Source organism: Barbus barbus (genome assembly GCF_936440315.1).
Source record: "Barbus barbus genome assembly, chromosome: 31".
Taxonomy (NCBI): domain Eukaryota; kingdom Metazoa; phylum Chordata; class Actinopteri; order Cypriniformes; family Cyprinidae; genus Barbus; species Barbus barbus.
The window spans coordinates 16,140,452-16,158,294 of NC_136759.1; the positions used below are offsets into that span (position 1 = coordinate 16,140,452).

General features: G+C 36.6%; 1 protein-coding gene across 1 annotated transcript; it reads left to right on the forward strand.

Annotated features, from left to right (window-relative positions):
- Positions 1–911: 911 nt before the first annotated feature.
- Positions 912–13,233, forward strand: a2m2b (alpha-2-macroglobulin 2, member b). Its single transcript, XM_079386903.1, has 35 exons — positions 912–1,069; positions 1,240–1,420; positions 1,684–1,834; positions 1,933–1,985; positions 2,212–2,232; positions 2,335–2,503; positions 3,457–3,541; positions 3,616–3,736; positions 3,924–4,044; positions 4,164–4,273; positions 4,374–4,532; positions 4,678–4,899; positions 4,980–5,192; positions 5,645–5,794; positions 5,884–6,063; positions 6,230–6,320; positions 6,410–6,586; positions 7,694–7,790; positions 7,881–8,106; positions 8,175–8,301; positions 8,379–8,500; positions 8,650–8,701; positions 8,806–8,889; positions 8,981–9,157; positions 9,246–9,321; positions 9,484–9,640; positions 11,098–11,172; positions 11,260–11,422; positions 11,506–11,699; positions 11,781–11,993; positions 12,085–12,206; positions 12,309–12,399; positions 12,483–12,545; positions 12,717–12,822; positions 12,907–13,233. Exons 1-35 carry the CDS (start codon positions 981–983, stop codon positions 12,945–12,947), a joined length of 4,479 nt encoding a protein of 1,492 aa, XP_079243029.1. The 5' UTR covers positions 912–980; the 3' UTR covers positions 12,948–13,233.
- Positions 13,234–17,843: the final 4,610 nt, after the last annotated feature.

Consider the following 17,843-nt stretch of genomic DNA (forward strand, 5'->3'; position numbering starts at 1 on the left):
AAGGCCACCAGTGCCGCATCATTGCCTGAAGTGGCCCACATCCGTCTGCTATCTGGGAGAACAGTTCCAGGAGGGTGAAGGCAGAAGCCTGGCTGGCTTGACTGGAATCTTCTGAGGCTGGAGGACAAGACTGATATTAGCAGAGCAGCTGGATGGAACAGGAAGGGCTGGGTAGCAAGGGATGGGAGGAAGGTGGCAGGCAGTAGGGAATCCAGCAGCCAGAGCCGATGGGGGGAGCAAAAGGGGCAAGGGGAAAAACAAAAACTAAACTGGAGCTTTAAAAAAAAAAAAACACTAGATAGCACAAAACTGATCAAAAAGGAAAAACCCTAATATCAAAAATATATAAGTATAAAATATTTTATATATAAGTATAAAATATATGGAAAGGAAACTACGCAAGGCTACACATGACAATAGCAGGAACAGGATCACACCAAACAGAGCCAAAAACCAGGTTAACTCAGCAGAGCAGCGATTGAATCTGGCAGAGGAAAGAAAACAATTGGGGAATATAAAGGGAGACTAATGATCTAAAACAGGTGTTAACCCTAACAAGATAATCTGGAAACAAGAGGGGCGGGGTAACAATAAACAATAGAGCACATGGCAAACACGAATAACAACTGACAGCCATTTTCTCCAGACTAACCAGGACACAACACAAACAGACCCAGATCAAACCGGCGCCTTGACTATATATATATATTACAATATTATTAAGTGCAGTGATATTAACTTTGCTTACTGTGTGCTCTATTTCAAATGTTTATTAGTATATTTTTATTTAACATTATTAGTATATTTTATTACATTACATGCTTTATTTATTTGTATTTAAGAAAAAGCCTGCCATCCTGTACCACCACTGCAGAATAGTTAATCATCACTGAGGTCATGTGACCAGTCAAATAAGCAAAAACTGTTTGGTAAAATTTTAGACATGGGTAGATGCTTGTAAATGGTCATCACATCCCTTCATGATGGCTTTTTTTCTTGTGTTACTCAAAAGAGGAATAATAATAACGTGTGTTTTATTGCTTTCTGCCTATCAAGGAACTTCTCAGCCGTAAGTGTTAGCTTTTTTATTATGTATATGTTTGTTTTTTAAATATAATCTGTATTCATTAGTATGTCCTTTCATGTGTGTTTGTATGTTTGCTCTTATCTCAACGTAACTATCATTAGTTTCACACATTGAAAAGGGGGTTATTAAGTGCATACACTTTCTTTTTGCAGAATTTTCATGGTGACATTTCCAGGTGTTATAAGATCAGGCTCAGAGGCTAAGCTATGTGTGAGCCTTCTAAAACCAGAGGAAAATCTGCAGCTTACTATTTCGCTAGTTAACTATAACCAGAACAAAACACTTCTACAGGAGAGAACTGAGAAGGAATTCCATCGCTGTGTTGACTTTCAGGCCTGTTATTACATTTATATTATTCATTGAATGATCTTCTGGGGTTGTTTAATACAGCATATCCATTGTCTTAATAGAATGTTTTCTTTAAAAAAAAAAAAAATTTGTAATATAGAACAAATCTAAATCTAAATGGAAGAATATATTGTTTACTGCAACTCTCAAAACAACAGTTAAAGAATATTTTCAGGGTAAATATCTTAAATTCTTGCTCTCTAGAAAAGATGATACTGATTTGTAATATAACTGCATGTGTTTAACAGGCTCCTGAGTCTGATTCAGTGCAAGAGATCCAAGTTGAAGCTCGAGGGAAAAACACTCAACTGATTGAAAAGAGAAAAGTCAAATTCATGTCATATAATCCACTTACAATAATTCGAACAGATAAACCAATCTACAATCCAGGTCAAACAGGTATTTTGCTTTATATTCAGCCTCAGTGTGCTTTGATCACAGTCTGCTTTTATGCACTTTAATGGACTTGATATTTTATGTGTTCCTCAATTTTACAGTTCAGTTCAGGATTTTCACGGTGGACCTAAATTTAAAGCCAATTGATGAAACAGTAGGTTGTAATTTTTACGTTTTTAATAGTGGGTAAGGCATGATATTGGTTGAATGTTTAGCAGACCTTATTAGTCATGTTTGCACATGAATATTTGCACAAATCTACCTGAAATTCACTTTCAGACTTGGACCTCAGAGTAAACAGCCGTGGGTTGAAATTCAATTATTTCTGATCAATGAGTGTTGTGCAAACTAAGCCTAATGTTATCTGTTTAAATCCACAGTACAAACTCATTGGAGTGAAGGTACACTTCGTTTCTTGTTTTCCCCCTTTCACAGACACTTTTTTGTGCATGAATGTTCCTGTTGCTATGTTGTTTGTCTTCAATGCCTTCTCATATAAACAGGACAATCGAATGAACAGAATCAATCAGTGGATTAATGCCACATCAACCCATGGCAAGATTCTGCAACTTTCCCATACACTGAATCCAGAGGCTCCTGTTGGTTCATATGAGCTTTTTGTAGAGACTAGCAAGCAAACAATTAAAGAATATTTTCAGGTTAAAGAGTATGGTGAGTATTAGCTTACTTTTTACTTTATGCTCTTAAAAATAAAGGTTCCATAAAGGGGGCTTTCTCAGCGATGCCATAGAAGATCCATTTTGGATTGCCCTAAGAAACTTTCAGTGAATAGTTATTATATTAAATGAAAAAAAAATTCTTAGTGTGACTAACAATTTAAAGGAATAGTTAACCCCAAAATGAAAATTTGCTTAAACTTTACTCACCCTCAGGCCATCCAAGACGTAGATACATTTGTTTCTTCATCAGAACAGATTTGGAGAATTTTAGCATTACATCACTTGCCCAACAAGGGATCATCAGCAGTGAATTGGTACCGTCAGAATGACTGACAAAAAAAGCATCACAAGTCATCACAACTCAACATTTTGTAAAATTCATACCATTGCTTTTGGCTAATAATACTGTACAAGTCCTCTTTCCATAATATTTCGACAATATAAAGTTGTCACATCTGAATCAGAAGAGAAATATGCACAGATTAAGATAAAAGTGAAAACAAAAACTGTATGTTGGTAGATTGTGATGTGAGAGGACAACAGGGAGGAAGTGGATTATGGATCGTAGACTCATATTTTGGCCAGAAGTGACAGTATAAAGTTAAAACACCTTGGATTTGTTTCGTACAAACATGCAGCTTTTCACTTCACAATATGCTAAGTGATGGATTGGAGTCGTGTGGATTATTGTGATGATTTCGTCAGCAGTTTGGAGTCTCATTTTCATGTAACCAATTCATTTTTGGGTGAACTATTGCTTTAATTATCTAAAGAACCGTTTGTGTAATGAAAAGTTTTCATGGATGTTAAAAGTTCTTCATGGAACCGTAAATGCCAATAAAGAACCTGCAGTCAGAAAGTCAGTTTTCTTGGTTTTCTTGTTTTTTTCTTAACTATTTACCTCTTCTAAAAATGGATAATGTCACAACTGTCTTTGTGATTCAGTTCTACCAAAATTCGAAGTGAAATTACACAAGCCGAAGACAGTGAGAGCAAATGAAGAGGAAGTAAAGCTGGGCGTATGTGGGAGGTGAGATTATTTGAACATTAAATATGAACACAATAAACAGGAAGATCACTTAATATACAGTATGTCTTCAACAGATACACCCATGGACATCCTGTCCAGGGTAGTGTGAAGATGGGACTCTGTAAAACCATGCCAGTCAATATTTATTATGCCTATCAGTATCAAACTCCACTCTGTGTTAATAGGTCAGCAGTAGTAAGTATGACTAAATGTTCTTTTTTTGTTTTGTTATTATGCTATATATATTATATTTATATTATATTTAGATATTATGATTTAGTAATATATATATATATATATATATATATATAATGTTTTTTATTATTTTTTATTTAAAGTATTATTGTTTCTTTGTTTTGTTTTTTGTTTTTTTGTTTTCTAGCTGAATGAGACCGGCTGTGTCTCTGAGATTTTCCCCATTTCATTCTTCATCAGAAGATCAGAAGTGACCTTCATGCCACAGTCTCTTCAATTCACTGCATCAATAACTGAGGAGGGGACAGGTTACTTTAACATGCATGAAAACAAAATAGCTCAATGCATTGATAAATCAAAATACAATTGCGCATACTTGATGAGTTGTCCTTAAGATTTCACTATTTTACCTTTTTATGTTTTCCAGACATCTCAATGGAAAGGACTGAAAATGTGTTATTGACCTATACTGTTGGTAGCATCAGATTTATTGACCTGCCAGAGTTCTTTGAGAAAGGATCAGTCATACAAGCAAAGGTTCCTGGGAATTAGTCTTTATTGTTTCTAAATAAAGACAAAATTTTTGCATTTTGTTTGACTAGCATATGTCCTTAATGTGGTTTTGTTTTTCCACCAGGTTAAAGCTGAGTTCGCCAAAGGGACCCCATTTCCTTACTTTAAGGTTGTTGTTCAACATGCAATGATTCGGTCTCAAGAACTTACTACAGACATCAATGGGTTGGCCCATTTCACCATTAATACGTCCCTTGAGATAAGTCCATCTATTCATGTATCGGTGAGTTGCTTCATATGTGGCTGGCTGCAGCAATGATATCCATTTACCAGTGCAAATCCTTAAGCATTCAAGGATGCCTGCATTTATTTTATTAAGTTGCAGTTGGTTTCTCTGACTGTGTGTGTTAATGATCTGCTCCTGACAGGCATATGCTTCATTCACCCATAACTTTTTGGTTCCATTCAACTTTGAACCTGCATACAAAACTCTGCAATTAAAACCCAAAGAAAGCCCAGCAAAAGCAAGTCAACTTGTTATAAAGGCTCTAGAGGAACCACTGAAGTGTGAGGAGGAGATCCCAGTAACCGTGCAGTACACTATTGCTGGAGAGATTGTTGAAAGTGGTTCTGTTACCATAGTCTACCTGGTGGGTGAAGAAATTAAGCTGAACACCGCACATCTTTTTCATTCAGCTATTTTATTCACTTGGATTTTTCTTTTTTTCAGGTTTCATCTAGGGAATGCATAGTCCACCATGGCTATAAGAACGTTGAGGTGAAAGGCTCTGATGAAGTAATGGAGGGAGAAGTGATGTTTAAAGTCCCTGTTCGTAAACAGATGGCTCCTAAAATGGAGTTTCTCGCATACTGTGTGCTGCCCAGTGAAATTGTACTAACTGCTTCCAGAACATTTCAAACTGAGAAATGTTTTGAAAACAAGGTATGCTGGTTGAGTCCATTACAATAAGTTGATTGCATGTATGTAAAAGATGTAAGAATGTACAGTCTCTGAGTTCATTTTGCAGTAATGAACAGCTGACTTATTACCCCAAATAAATATGTATGTGGATAGGAGATAGATTTTATCTATACATTACTATTTAAATCATAATTATAAAAATCATAAAATCTTTAAAAAATAAAATTATATAAATTGTAATAAATGATTTTGAGGTAGACACTGGTTTTAGTTGTGTGGATGAGTGGATTGATAGACAGTGTTGCCTTGGATGACAGCAAATATTATGAAATATTAGATCTAAGTGTCAAATCTTGTAAATGCCATATCAGAAGCATTCCTGATAGCTGTGTAATAATTAGTATTTAGTAATGATTGGTTGAAATACTTTGATATTGTTTTAAAATTAAAGATTGGACCACTGTGCGTCACAGGTTTTACTGCAGTTTTCGCCGACTACGGCTGTTCCTGGTGAAGAAAACACTCTCCAGATCTCAGCTCAGCCTGGGTCACTGTGCGGCCTCAGTGTTGTAGATCAGAGCGTCCTGATCATGGAGTCCGGAAAACGTCTGGATTCTGACAAAGTAATTTATATTTCAGACCTGTCTTCAGTTTTTACACTTTTCAAACTGAAATTCCAAAATCACTGTATTTTTATGCCATCCTTTTGCAGGTTTTTAACCTGTTGCCACCCAGGCTTTTTCCATATGACAATGAAGATCAAGAAGATTGCTTTAATGTTAGATCCACAAGAAGTTCTCAGTCCCTCCCTCCTTCACCTCCATATACACCAATGCCATTCCACCTTTACCCTTCAGAGAGTAAAGTAGATGCTGCCTATGCGAGTTTCAGGGTAAGTATTTAAAATCTTTTGAGTTTGAGGTTTGTTTCATTTAAACATTTATTGTCATTAATGTTTTGAGAGAAAAAAAAATATATGTATACATTTAGATGCCTCTGAATTACTTTTTTAGTAATAGATATTGTCTCTTGCCTTTTTACATTGTCATCTGGATAAGAACATGGGACTGAAGGTGGTGACAAATTTGATTATTAAAATGCCAACCTGTATTAAGTTCAGAGATGTATTGTATCAGAGAATATTTGGTGGTAAGACATCCGTTTATTTTCTCTCTATAGATGTACCATGGAAATGTTCTAAAATTAAACTGTAAAGTAAATGTCCTGTAAAATTCCAGGTTTTATGAGTTTATTTCACCCACCATCTCATGGAGGTATACCAGGAGTTATGCCGAGAATTAGCTATGCAATGGGTCCAGTGGGTCCAATGGGTTTGCCAGGTGCAGTGGCTTCAGGGGTTGGAATGAGTCTAGCGGGTCAAGGAATTCCATTTGGAGGAGCTGGAGTCGGAGTAGGTCAGGAACATGATTTTATCCATATTTATAGTCTATATATTTCTGTTTTTTCCTACCTGAGAATAATGACCCATGCAAATCTCAAAATGGCCTTAAACAAAACTGTGAAATAGCACATTTTCAAATGTATTCATATTTTTCTTACATGGATTGCTTCTGACAGCACTGAAGCGCCATCTAGCAGCTGTGTACAGGACAATCTGTATCTCAGGTTCAAAATTACCACTTGTCAAGCATTAAATGCTACTGAAAATTGCTGGTAGCTAGTATATGAAATAGTTTTGGGGCAACTGTGAAATTGCCAGGGCTTAATTTTAATTACATAAAAATATATACTGTTATGTGCTGTGTGGTATTATTTTCATTTACACACAAGCAGCTCATGGTTGAGTGTTTTCAGTGTCTCCGAGTGGCTCAGTTAACAGTAAATGCTGCTCCAAACAAACTCCATCTCTGCAACTGTTGTGAGTTGGGGCTGCTTATAACAATCATTTGGCAACAAATGTGCCAACATGCACCAATAACCTTCCCAAATTTTTTGAATTGTTAACGAGAAATGTTTAGAATCATTTTTCCACATTTGAAATAAAAAATTAAGATGCACATTCATATTAGCACTGTAATTTTACTGTTTTTCTGTAAAACGTAATATTACCATTATTATATATTATTGTTATGTATATACAGTCCAATGGATACCCAAGAATATCGGCACCCTTGGTAAATATGATCAAAGAAGGCTGTGAAAATTAATCTGCATTGTTAATCCTTTTGATCTTTTATTTTAAAAAATTCACAAAAATCTAACCTTTCATTGGATAAGTATTTAAAATGGGGGGGGAAATATCATTATGAAATAAATGTTTTTCTCAAATACATGTTGGACGCAATTATTGGCACCCCTAGAAATTCTTTTCACAGCCTTCTTTGATCATATTTACCAAGGGTGCCGATATTTTTGGCCATGACTGTGTATATATATATATATATACATACCCTATTATTGTTTATTAAATACTTTTTTATTTTACAGTACAGTATGGGGTGGTTCAGGTTTTCTTTGTTTATTCCTTTTGTTTTTTGTTGGTCAATTTCATGGAGCTACAGGAGGTATAGGACCTGGGATTGCTCTCACACCTCCACCCGAAGAAACTATTCGTGCATTTTTCCCAGAAACTTGGATCTGGGAACTTGTTGAGGTTGGGTGAGTGAATAATGGGTTAAAAAGTCTAAAGCTGCTACCCACCAACTCGTTTGGTATATGTCATGTTAATAAAAGCAAATTTCTCTTCAGAGTCTCTGGATCAGCGCAGGTTCCTGTGACGGTTCCTGACACCATCACCTCTTGGGAGACGGAGGCCTTCTGTCTGTCCTCCAATGGTCTGGGTCTGGCTCCTCCTGCTCAGCTGACAGTTTTCCAGCCCTTTTTCCTGGAGCTCTCTCTGCCTTACTCCATCATCCGTGGGGAGATCTTTGAGCTGAAAGCCACTGTCTTCAACTATCTGTCCAAGTGCATCATGGTGAGACTTCAGACCCAGTCTTATCCAATAGTATAAAATATGCTACTAATCGTGTGTTTGACTTACAGGTTAAAGTGACTCCAGCTCCTTCCTCTGACTACAATCTCAAAGCCTCTTCTGATGATCAGTATTCATCCTGTCTGTGTGCTAATGGAAGGAAAACATTTAAATGGATCCTCACTCCTTCTGTTCTTGGTGAGTTTTCCAGTCTGAATCATCGTTTCTCAGTGTTTGTGTCTGTTGTATCTTCACATTCATGTCTTGTGTCGTAGGACTCTTGAATATTACAGTCAGTGCAGAGGCAGAGTCATCCCAGACTGTGTGTGACAATGAGATTGTGAGCGTGCCAGAGAGAGGACGCATTGACACAGTCACACGAAGGTTGCGTGTAAATGTGGGTAAAAACATATTATGCAATTACAATGTATTATAGTTATATTAATAAGTTATATTATAAGTTATATTATCTAAAACTTTACCTTTACATTCCCATCAAAGATAAAAAAAAACTTAATTGTGCTAACATTAACCTGTGTCCCTCAGGCTGAAGGAATCGAAAAGACTAACAGCCACAGCTTGCTGCTTTGCCCCAAAGGTAATGGTTGTGCACTTTTATGCCATAACAATTTTTTTTTAGATGATTTAGAATAAACTGATTTTGATTTGATTTATGAATTGCTTTTGTGCCTCCATTTACAGGGCAAACCCTCTTGGAAGAAGTCGAGCTGCCATTTCCCAAAAATATGATAGCGGGATCAGGAAGAGCTACTGTTTCAGTGCTTGGTAAAAAAAAAAAAAAAATCATACCTTCACATCAATATCGTCTTGTGAATATTTCTGATGTAGAAATGTACAATCACATGTCCTCTTGTAGGAGACATATTGGGTCGCGCACTGAAGAATCTTGACGGATTATTACAGATGCCGTATGGCTGTGGAGAACAAAATATTGCTGTTCTTTCTCCCAATATTTACATTCTGCAGTATCTGGAAAACACAGAGCAGCTCACCTCAGCCATCCGAGAGAGAGCCACCGGCTTCCTTAAGAGCGGTGAGATGCCATTCAGAATAATTTCATTCTGCTTAAAATGGTTTTCAGTACATTTAAGGAAAATAATCTGAACAGAAATATTGGACAGGGTATCAAAAGCAACTCAACTATGAGAACTCCGATGGATCATACAGTACATTTGGAAAGGGAGAAGCAAATACATGGTATGAACTCCTGTTTTACCTCAAATTAACCATTGTTCAAAACCCAACTGTCCAACAATGAATATTGTTTCAGATCAAAAGATGGTAATAATATCTTAAAAACCACATCACAAATCTCCAGATGACTCTGAATAAATGTATTAAATTGAATTCAACTAACAGGCTGACTGCGTTTGTGCTGAGGACTTTCGGGAAAGCACAGCATTACATCTTCATTGACCCTCAAAAAATTCAGAATTCAAAGCAATGGCTGATACGCCACCAAAGACCAGATGGTTTATATGAGACCAGGGGAAAACTCTTCAATAACAGAATGAAGGTAAACATATTACAAGGTATATTACTAATATTAATATAAATGACTGAATTAAAAAAAAACTTAATCAGTTTCCCACTACAAATATCTACATTAATTACAAAACATTTATTTTTTCCAAACATAATTACAACAAACAACAGATAAATAATAAATAAATAAATAAGATACATGAAAACAAAAAACTAAACAAAAAAACCAGAGAGATACAATATAAATATCACAAGTGTAACATATTTAACAAATAAAATATGACAGTTTAACAATCAGCTCTTATCAAATCAAATGATGTGGTACTGTTTTTATATAATTCACAAAGGGGTCTTTTCTAATGGTACACAGCTGCACACCTCCGACAGCCACAATCCAATCGGCACCTCAATGTCTGTTTTCTATTTTAGTGCAATACATTTCTTAGCTGTTATGAACAACATTTCAGTCAGCTTAATCGCTTGACTATGTCAGAGGTTGGAGTTGGTAAATTACCTTGTAAACACACCTCTGGGTCCACTGGAAAATTACTTCCATGAATTTGAGAAATAATGTTACATACTTGCACCCAAAACGCCATCACTTTCGGACACAACCAGGTAGATTGTAAAAATATTCCTTCTTCTGTACCACATCTGAAGCAAAGGGGTGAAATACTGTTATTAAATTTATGCAATCTGGATGGAGTGTAATAAAGCTGGTGTAAAAAAATTAAACTGAATTAATCTATATCTGGAATTCAAGGTTGAAGTGACCCCATAGGTCCCCATCTATTCTTATCCCCAAATCCTGCTCCCATCTACTTTTGGATTTGTCTGCATCATCTAAAGGTTGACTTGAGATCAGAGCTTCATAAATTCTAGAGATTGATTTATACAGTGGTTTATCAGAATAACAGATTTGCTCAACACCTGTCAAATCAGGTATCTTGGGATAACTTTTTAATTTAACTCTTAAACAATCTCGTAATTGCAGATAACAAAACAATTCTTTATTACTCAAATTATATTTTTTCTTTAACTGTTCAAATGACATCATCAAAGCAATGCTCCAAATGTGTAATTCCCTTTTCGAACCAAATCCTAAAATCTTTGTTTTGATGACACATTGGGAGCATTCTGTTTCCCCATAAAGGTGTTTTAGGAGAAAGAAAATTAGCCTGTCCCAGCAGTGACCGCAGCTTATTCCAAGTTTGAACTGAATGAATAATCATTGGATTATTACAAAACATTTCTAAAATAAGATATATTTATTTGAGATACAAAATTGTTAACATTTGTAAATTGTTGGTCTAATCAAACTAAATTTGTATATGCATGCTTAAAATGATGAAAGGAAAAAGACATTTTAATGACTTCAGCAATTTTGTTTCTCAGATTCATTTGTCTTGTTACAGAAAGTCAAGATTGCTTATTTAAAAAAGAAGATTTTCATAATAGATGCCTTTATTTGTTATCTGTGTATTTTAGGGGGGTGTAAGTGACGGTGTGACCATCACTGCCTATATAACTGCATCACTACTCGAGCTGAACACATCAGTTGCGGTCAGTACGGTCTACATGTTTTCAAGCAAGAACTGCACTATTTTATAAGGCTTTTATATATTGTCACCTGCACTGTTTCTGTCGTAGGATCCTGCTGTGAGCAAAGGTTTGTCTTACGTAAAGCTCTTTGTTGGCGATAACCGAAACACTTACACCACTGCTTTGCTCGCCTACACTTTTAGTCTGGCTAAAGACACAGTGACTCGAGACTATCTTTTAAAAAAGCTAATGAACATTGGGATTTCAGAAGGTAAGAGCTCTGTATTAAGCTGTGCTTGTCACACTTTAAACTGTAGATCTCATTTATAATGGTTCCCAAATCTTTTTTTTAAGGGTCTCATCTCCACTGGTCTCAGTCTGCATCTGCTGGTGACTCTGATTCTCTGGCAGTGGAGATCAGCTCATATGTGCTGCTAGCTGCTCTCACTGCAGATTCACTCAGTACAGCTGATCTGGGCTTTGCTAACAGGATTGTCAGCTGGCTTGTGAAGCAGCAGAATGCCTATGGCGGATTCTCCTCCACACAGGTGACTCAGACTACTCAAATCAAACACATGATTGCTGAATAATGGGTAAAAGTCACATTACTGAACACATTTATTTCTCAGGACACAGTGGTGGCTCTTCAGGCTCTGTCTTTGTACGCTACTAAAGTGTTCAGCTCTAACGGCTCCAGCACAGTGACTGTACAGTCAGCAGGAGACACTCACCACTTTGATGTCAAGCAGGACAACAAGTTACTGTACCAGGAGAAGCAGCTGCAGAACGTTTCAAACAAATACAGCATTGAAGTGAAGGGCTCAACCTGTGTGTCTGTGCAGGTCTGTGAAGTGCAGCCAAACAAACTAAAACCACATTATGATCAGATTATAGCTTAAAGAGATCTTCTGATGTTCTGTGACTTTCTTCTAGATGTCTCTTTTCTACAATATCCCAACTCCCAAGGAATCTAAGGCATTACAAATCCTTGCTAGGACTGGGGGTGTGTGTCAGAAGACGACCAGACAAATTCTGGATGTCGTATTAGACTTTATGTAAGAGCAGATTCTGATTTACACCTTCAGTGTTAAGATTGAATTCTATACTTGTTTATTGTAAATATTCTTTATTTTGTATACTTTTTGTTTTCCATTCAGGTATACTGGGACACAATACAGTTCTAACATGGTCATTGTAGATATGAAACTCTTGTCTGGTTTCAAACTAGAGCCCTCTTCCCTGGATACGGTAAGGCAGTTAAAGTCAGCATCCACCAAATTTCCCCAAATGTTTACTAATATTTTAATTTGCACTAAAATGTTTTTCCACAGTTAAAGAAATCGGTACATCGTGTTGAATCCAAAGACGACCATGTGATCATGTATCTTCAAGAGGTGGGAATGATAACATGTATGGTTTATAATGACAACCATTGTGATTAAAATGACAATTAACCATAATCTGTTTTGAAACCTAATATAATATAGCAAAAATGTCAAACTTGTGCCATGTCATAGCACTGATTAATCTAATGGAATTTAATATGAATGTTTTATGTTTTACAGATTCAAAAGAACATGCTCTTTCGCCAAACACTACGTATTAAACAAACCTTCATAGTTAAAAACCTCAAGCCAGCAGTTGTAAAAGTCTATGATTACTACCAGACAAGTAAGTCTAAATTACTCGGCACATAATTATTTATACACATTTAAGTCTTGGCATCATTGCAGATTTTTTCAATCTTGTTTGCAGGTGAACGGTCTGAAGCAGAATACTCTAATCACTGTGCCTGAGGAGCGACGGCAAGACAGTAGATGTCTTCACAAAATTCAATATATAACTCTGTGCTATTATATTTGATTAGCATATATAATAAGTATGCAAACACACACATGTGTATATATACAAAAAAAAAATGTTTCTGGAAAAAATGGCTTACCCTAGCTTTAAGATTGACGTGTACTTAAGCTTTTGCTCATTTATGGGCTTTATAAATTTAGCAAAATATTATGCTTCCTAGTTGTTAATATGCAATAACACTGTATCTTCATAGCAAATATAAATACTTTGATTACTGCATATCAATCTGTATGACTATTCCAGGGTTGAGCCTGGTCAGTACCTAGATGGGAGACCTCCTGGGAAAACTAGGTTGCTGCTGGAAGAGGTGTTAATGACTCTCTGTGGTTATTAAAAATCCCAGGATGTCCTTAAAAAAAAAAGAGTAGGGGTGTTACCCTGGTCCAGTTTGCCCATTGGCCTCTGACCATCATGGCCTCCTAATCATCCCCATAAACTGATTGGCTTCATCACTCTGTCTCCTCTCTACCAGTAAACTGGTGTGTGGTGGGCGTTCTGGGGCAATATGGCTGCAGTCTCATCATCCAGGTGGATGCTGCACATTGGTGGTGGTTGAGGAGATTCCCCTCCCTTCTATGTAAAGCGCTTTGAGTACCCAGAAAAGCGCTATAAAAAAATGTAACAAACAACCTGGATTTTATGTTTCTAAATGGCTACATAGAAACATGGCTAGAAGACAGCTGCAGTGCAACAGTCCTCAATGAAACAACCCCTCCTAGTCCTAACTTTAATTTTACAAGTGTCTGCAAGACTGTTTGGGGAGGTGGAGCCGCTCCATTTAAAGATGTTCATCAATGCAAGCAAGTGTCATTTGGACAGAATTTGTCTTTTGAATACCTAGGTATTGTGCTAAGGTGCCCCACACATTCTGTTTATCATTATTTACAGGCCTCCAAAATACTCTCCAGCCTTTGTTGAAGAATTCAGAGAACTGTTATCAATGATTTCCTTAGAGTTTGACTGTTTTGTTATTGCTGGGAATTTTAATAGTCACATAGATAATGCAGATATCAAAACTACAAAAGACATTATAACTTTTTTAAACACTTTTGACCTGATTCAGCATGTGCATGGACCCACAAACAATCGTGGACATACTCTAGATTTACTCATCAGAAGAGGTCTAAACATTTCATCCATTGTTGGATGTAGCACTATCTGATCACTTCTGTATTGTCTTTGATATATTGATCTCTGTCACCACTGAATCTAGATCTGTCTCTGTCAGAAAGAGATGCATTAATGAGAACACTAGTGTGCAATTTATGAAGGCTATATCTTTAACGCCAAGCATTTCTGCAGAATCTGTTGATCTTTTCCCTAATTCATTTAACTCAAAAGGCAAGAAAGTTATTGATATTGCTCTGGTAAAAGTCAGCAAGGAGACTGGCAGACAAAAATCATCTTGGAGAAAATCAACAGCAGTTCAGAGGATGAAAAGACAAAGAAGAAAAGCTGAGCGGATGTGGTGGAAGACGAAACTCACTACAGCATCTGTTGTCATGAAACAGAAACTCAAGAGCAAGAATGAACACACGGACCCATGAACCGTGACATCTATAAATACAGCCTTCATGCTCTCAATGTGGAACTAGCCACAGCTAGACAGACCTTCTTCTCAAACCTTATAAACAGTAACAAACAACACTCACACTCATTTTGCTACTGTTAAGAGACTGACAAACCCCCCCAAGTCAGATTCCCAGTGAAATGCTCTCCGACAGCAAATGCAATGAGTTTCTCTTCTTTTTCTGGGACTTTTCCAAACTCCCTGAAAACTGCAGTTGCTTCTGAAAAAGCGCAATCTTGATGACACCATGTTGAGCAACTATAGACCAATATCAAATCTTCCTTTCATAGGTAAGATTATTGAAAAGGTAGGTTTTAATCAGATGAACAACTACTTAAACTCAAATGGATACCTGGACAATTTTCAATCTGGTTTCCGAGCGTATCACAGCACAGACACAGCAATTATTAAGATAATAAATGATATTCGCTTTAATTCTGATTCTGGCAAAATATCAGTGCTGGTACTACTAGATCTTTGTGCTGCGTTTGACACTGTCGATCATAACATACTTCTAGAGAGACTGGAACACTGGGTCATGCTTTCTGGGATGGTACTCAAATGGTTCAGGTCATACTTAGAAGGTAGAGGTTATTATGTGAGTATAGGAGAGCATAAATCTAAGTGGACGTCCATGACATGCGGAGTCCCACAAGGTTCAATTCTTGCACCGCTCTTGTTTAACTTGTATATGCTCCCACTAAGTCAAATAATGAGAAAGAACCAAATTGCCTATCACAGCTATGCTGATGATGAAGATTTACCTAGCCTTATCTCCAAATGACTACAGCCCCATTGACTCCCTCTGCCAATGCATAGATTAAATTAACAGTTGGATGTTCCAGAACTTTCTTCAGTTAAACAAGGAGAAAACTGAAGTCATTGCATTTGGAAACGAAGATGAAGTTCTCAAGGTGAATGCATACCTTGACTCTAGGGATCAAACAACTAAAAATCAAGTCAAAAATCTTGGGGTGGTTCTGGAGACAGACCTTAGTTTTAGTAGTCATGTCAAAGCAGTAACTAAATCAGCATACTATCATCTCAAAAACATTGCAAGAATTAGATGTTTTGTTTCCAGTCAAGACTGGGAACTTGTTCATGCCTTTATCACCAGCAGCGTGGGTTATTGTAATGATCACATATTACCTAAACCACGTATTAATGTTTTATATTTAAAAAAAAAAAAAAAAAAAAAAGAGTATGGGGATGGAGCAGGCAGTTTTATGCCCCTGTTGTTCCTGATGCGTCCAGTAGGGGGAGGCTGTACAGTATGAGCCATCAGAACAGACTAAGTCTAGAAGCGACACGAATAAGAGGTATGTAAAATAATCGCTAAATTATTATTGTTCAGCAATCGTGCAACGTTGCAACATTTAAAGTTAAATGATTTGCTAAGAGTTAATGTCAATTAGTTTTAATATGTTACTAGATAGGTCTAAAGTGTACTTATTGAGGGTCAGGTAAATAGTAATTTGCACGTAACGTTATGCTATTTGTTTTCTTTGTTTAAATAAAGAGCTTAGACTTTTGTCTGTTTTCTAGCTATTTTGATTGTTATCTCGTGCAGATTGGAAATGATTGCATGAAACTCATCTATGAAGAGGTTTGAGCACATGTATAAATCTTTTTCACATTATTTTATATCAGCTGTAGTTTATCTTCTGTAGTTCTTTATTTCATATTTGAATGGCAAGTGGTAGTCTGCTTAATTTTTCGTTTTACTCTCACGGGGCAAAGACATGGACACTGCCGACATGCATGTTATTGCCATAACCCTCTAGCCTACTCTCCAGTGAGTATTGAATGCATAAATCATACTATTTGACATCTACCATCTACCAATTCTTTATTGGTGTCATATGTGTTTTTTAGGATAATGCTTTCATGAAGGATGCCCTTGTGTTCCCTGCATGAACACAGATCATTATCTGTTATGTGTACGATTTTACATGGTGTAGCTCCTAAGAATATAATAATTATTAAACATTGTGGTTTGGAGGGATTGTTCTTTTATGCTGGTTTTACGGAGGGTGATTTTACCCCAATATAATAAGGCAAAGATAATGCAAATGTGAAATGGATTGTTATAACACTTTTATATGCATCCCTATAGATACAGAAGCCACTCTGAAGAGAGATCCTCCTTCTAGTCTCCCTGTATAGTAATCAAAGCTTGGGTTTGGAGATGACCTGCACAGAGACATCTTTAGGTCCACAGCTAAGGGACGATTGCCACGTTCCTATGGCATATAACATCAACAGTATGCCCTCTACACCCTCAGGTGAGCTTTTCTATTTTCTTCATTAAAAGGTTGCTAGAAAGTTGTTGTACTTTATTGCTGGTCATTGAGTCCTAACAATAAGATCTGAATACTAATCCTGTAACATTTCAATATCTGTTAGCTTGACATTCCTGCAATCAGAGTCTTATTGAGCAGTTTGAGACAGAGGGGTATGTGTACTAGTTTCTGAACATCTCAGTTTGTTGTTTCATCTTTGAAGTCTCTTCCTTGCCATTGAAAATAACTGACCAAACTGAAGCAACACAGCACAGATGATGAAAAATGCAATAAATCATCAGTATAGCCATAAGGCATCAATCAATCATGCCTTGTCATTGTTTTCATAATCACCTTGGTAAAATTCCCACATGGCAATACTTACATTTCTATTCTTGATAACCAACATTCAAACAATTTAAATTAAATTAAACATTTTAATTATGAATCTGCCTGTTTAATGTTTACTGAGTTGTCGTATTGGGGGGTCAGCAAATTAAAATGTTTTCTTTCTTTTGAAAGGCAAGGCAGTGGCCAAAAGAATTCAAAGTGGCTTTACACTTTTTCCAAGCATTCCTCCAAGTCACCAGTGCCGATATACACTGAAGATCAGGAGCAGATTGATGCAATCCACTCTCACCTGACTTCAATTCTGGACAGCACACCCACAGTGACCAGATCAAATTCATCATGAATGTACTTTTTTCCAGAGGTTGGTCTCATGTGTTAGCTGAGCTTTGCATTATGTCAGATTCACATTGTTTTAAATGTCAAATAGTTTATCCATAATGTGAGACCATTGCTCTAAAAACAATGTTTTTTGTGGTTATTATAGAAGAGACACTTTTCATTTTGTTGTAAAACGCTAAACATGTGAAATGATACTTGGCTACTTGGCATGTGTGATCAATCTCAATTCTTTCTCTGGTCGTCCATTATCTGTGCCCTGGCTTTTGTGGAAAATCTGTCCATCCTGG

Excerpts from the sequence above, each read along its gene's own strand:
- a2m2b (XM_079386903.1), top strand. The coding sequence starts at position 981 with ATGATGGCTTTTTTTCTTGTGTTACTCAAAAGAGGAATAATAATAACG. Across the intron at positions 3,737-3,923 it reads GTGTTAATAGGTCAGCAGTA|CTGAATGAGACCGGCTGTGT; the intron begins GTAAGTATGACT and ends TTTGTTTTCTAG. Across the intron at positions 11,423-11,505 it reads GAACATTGGGATTTCAGAAG|GGTCTCATCTCCACTGGTCT; the intron begins GTAAGAGCTCTG and ends CTTTTTTTTAAG.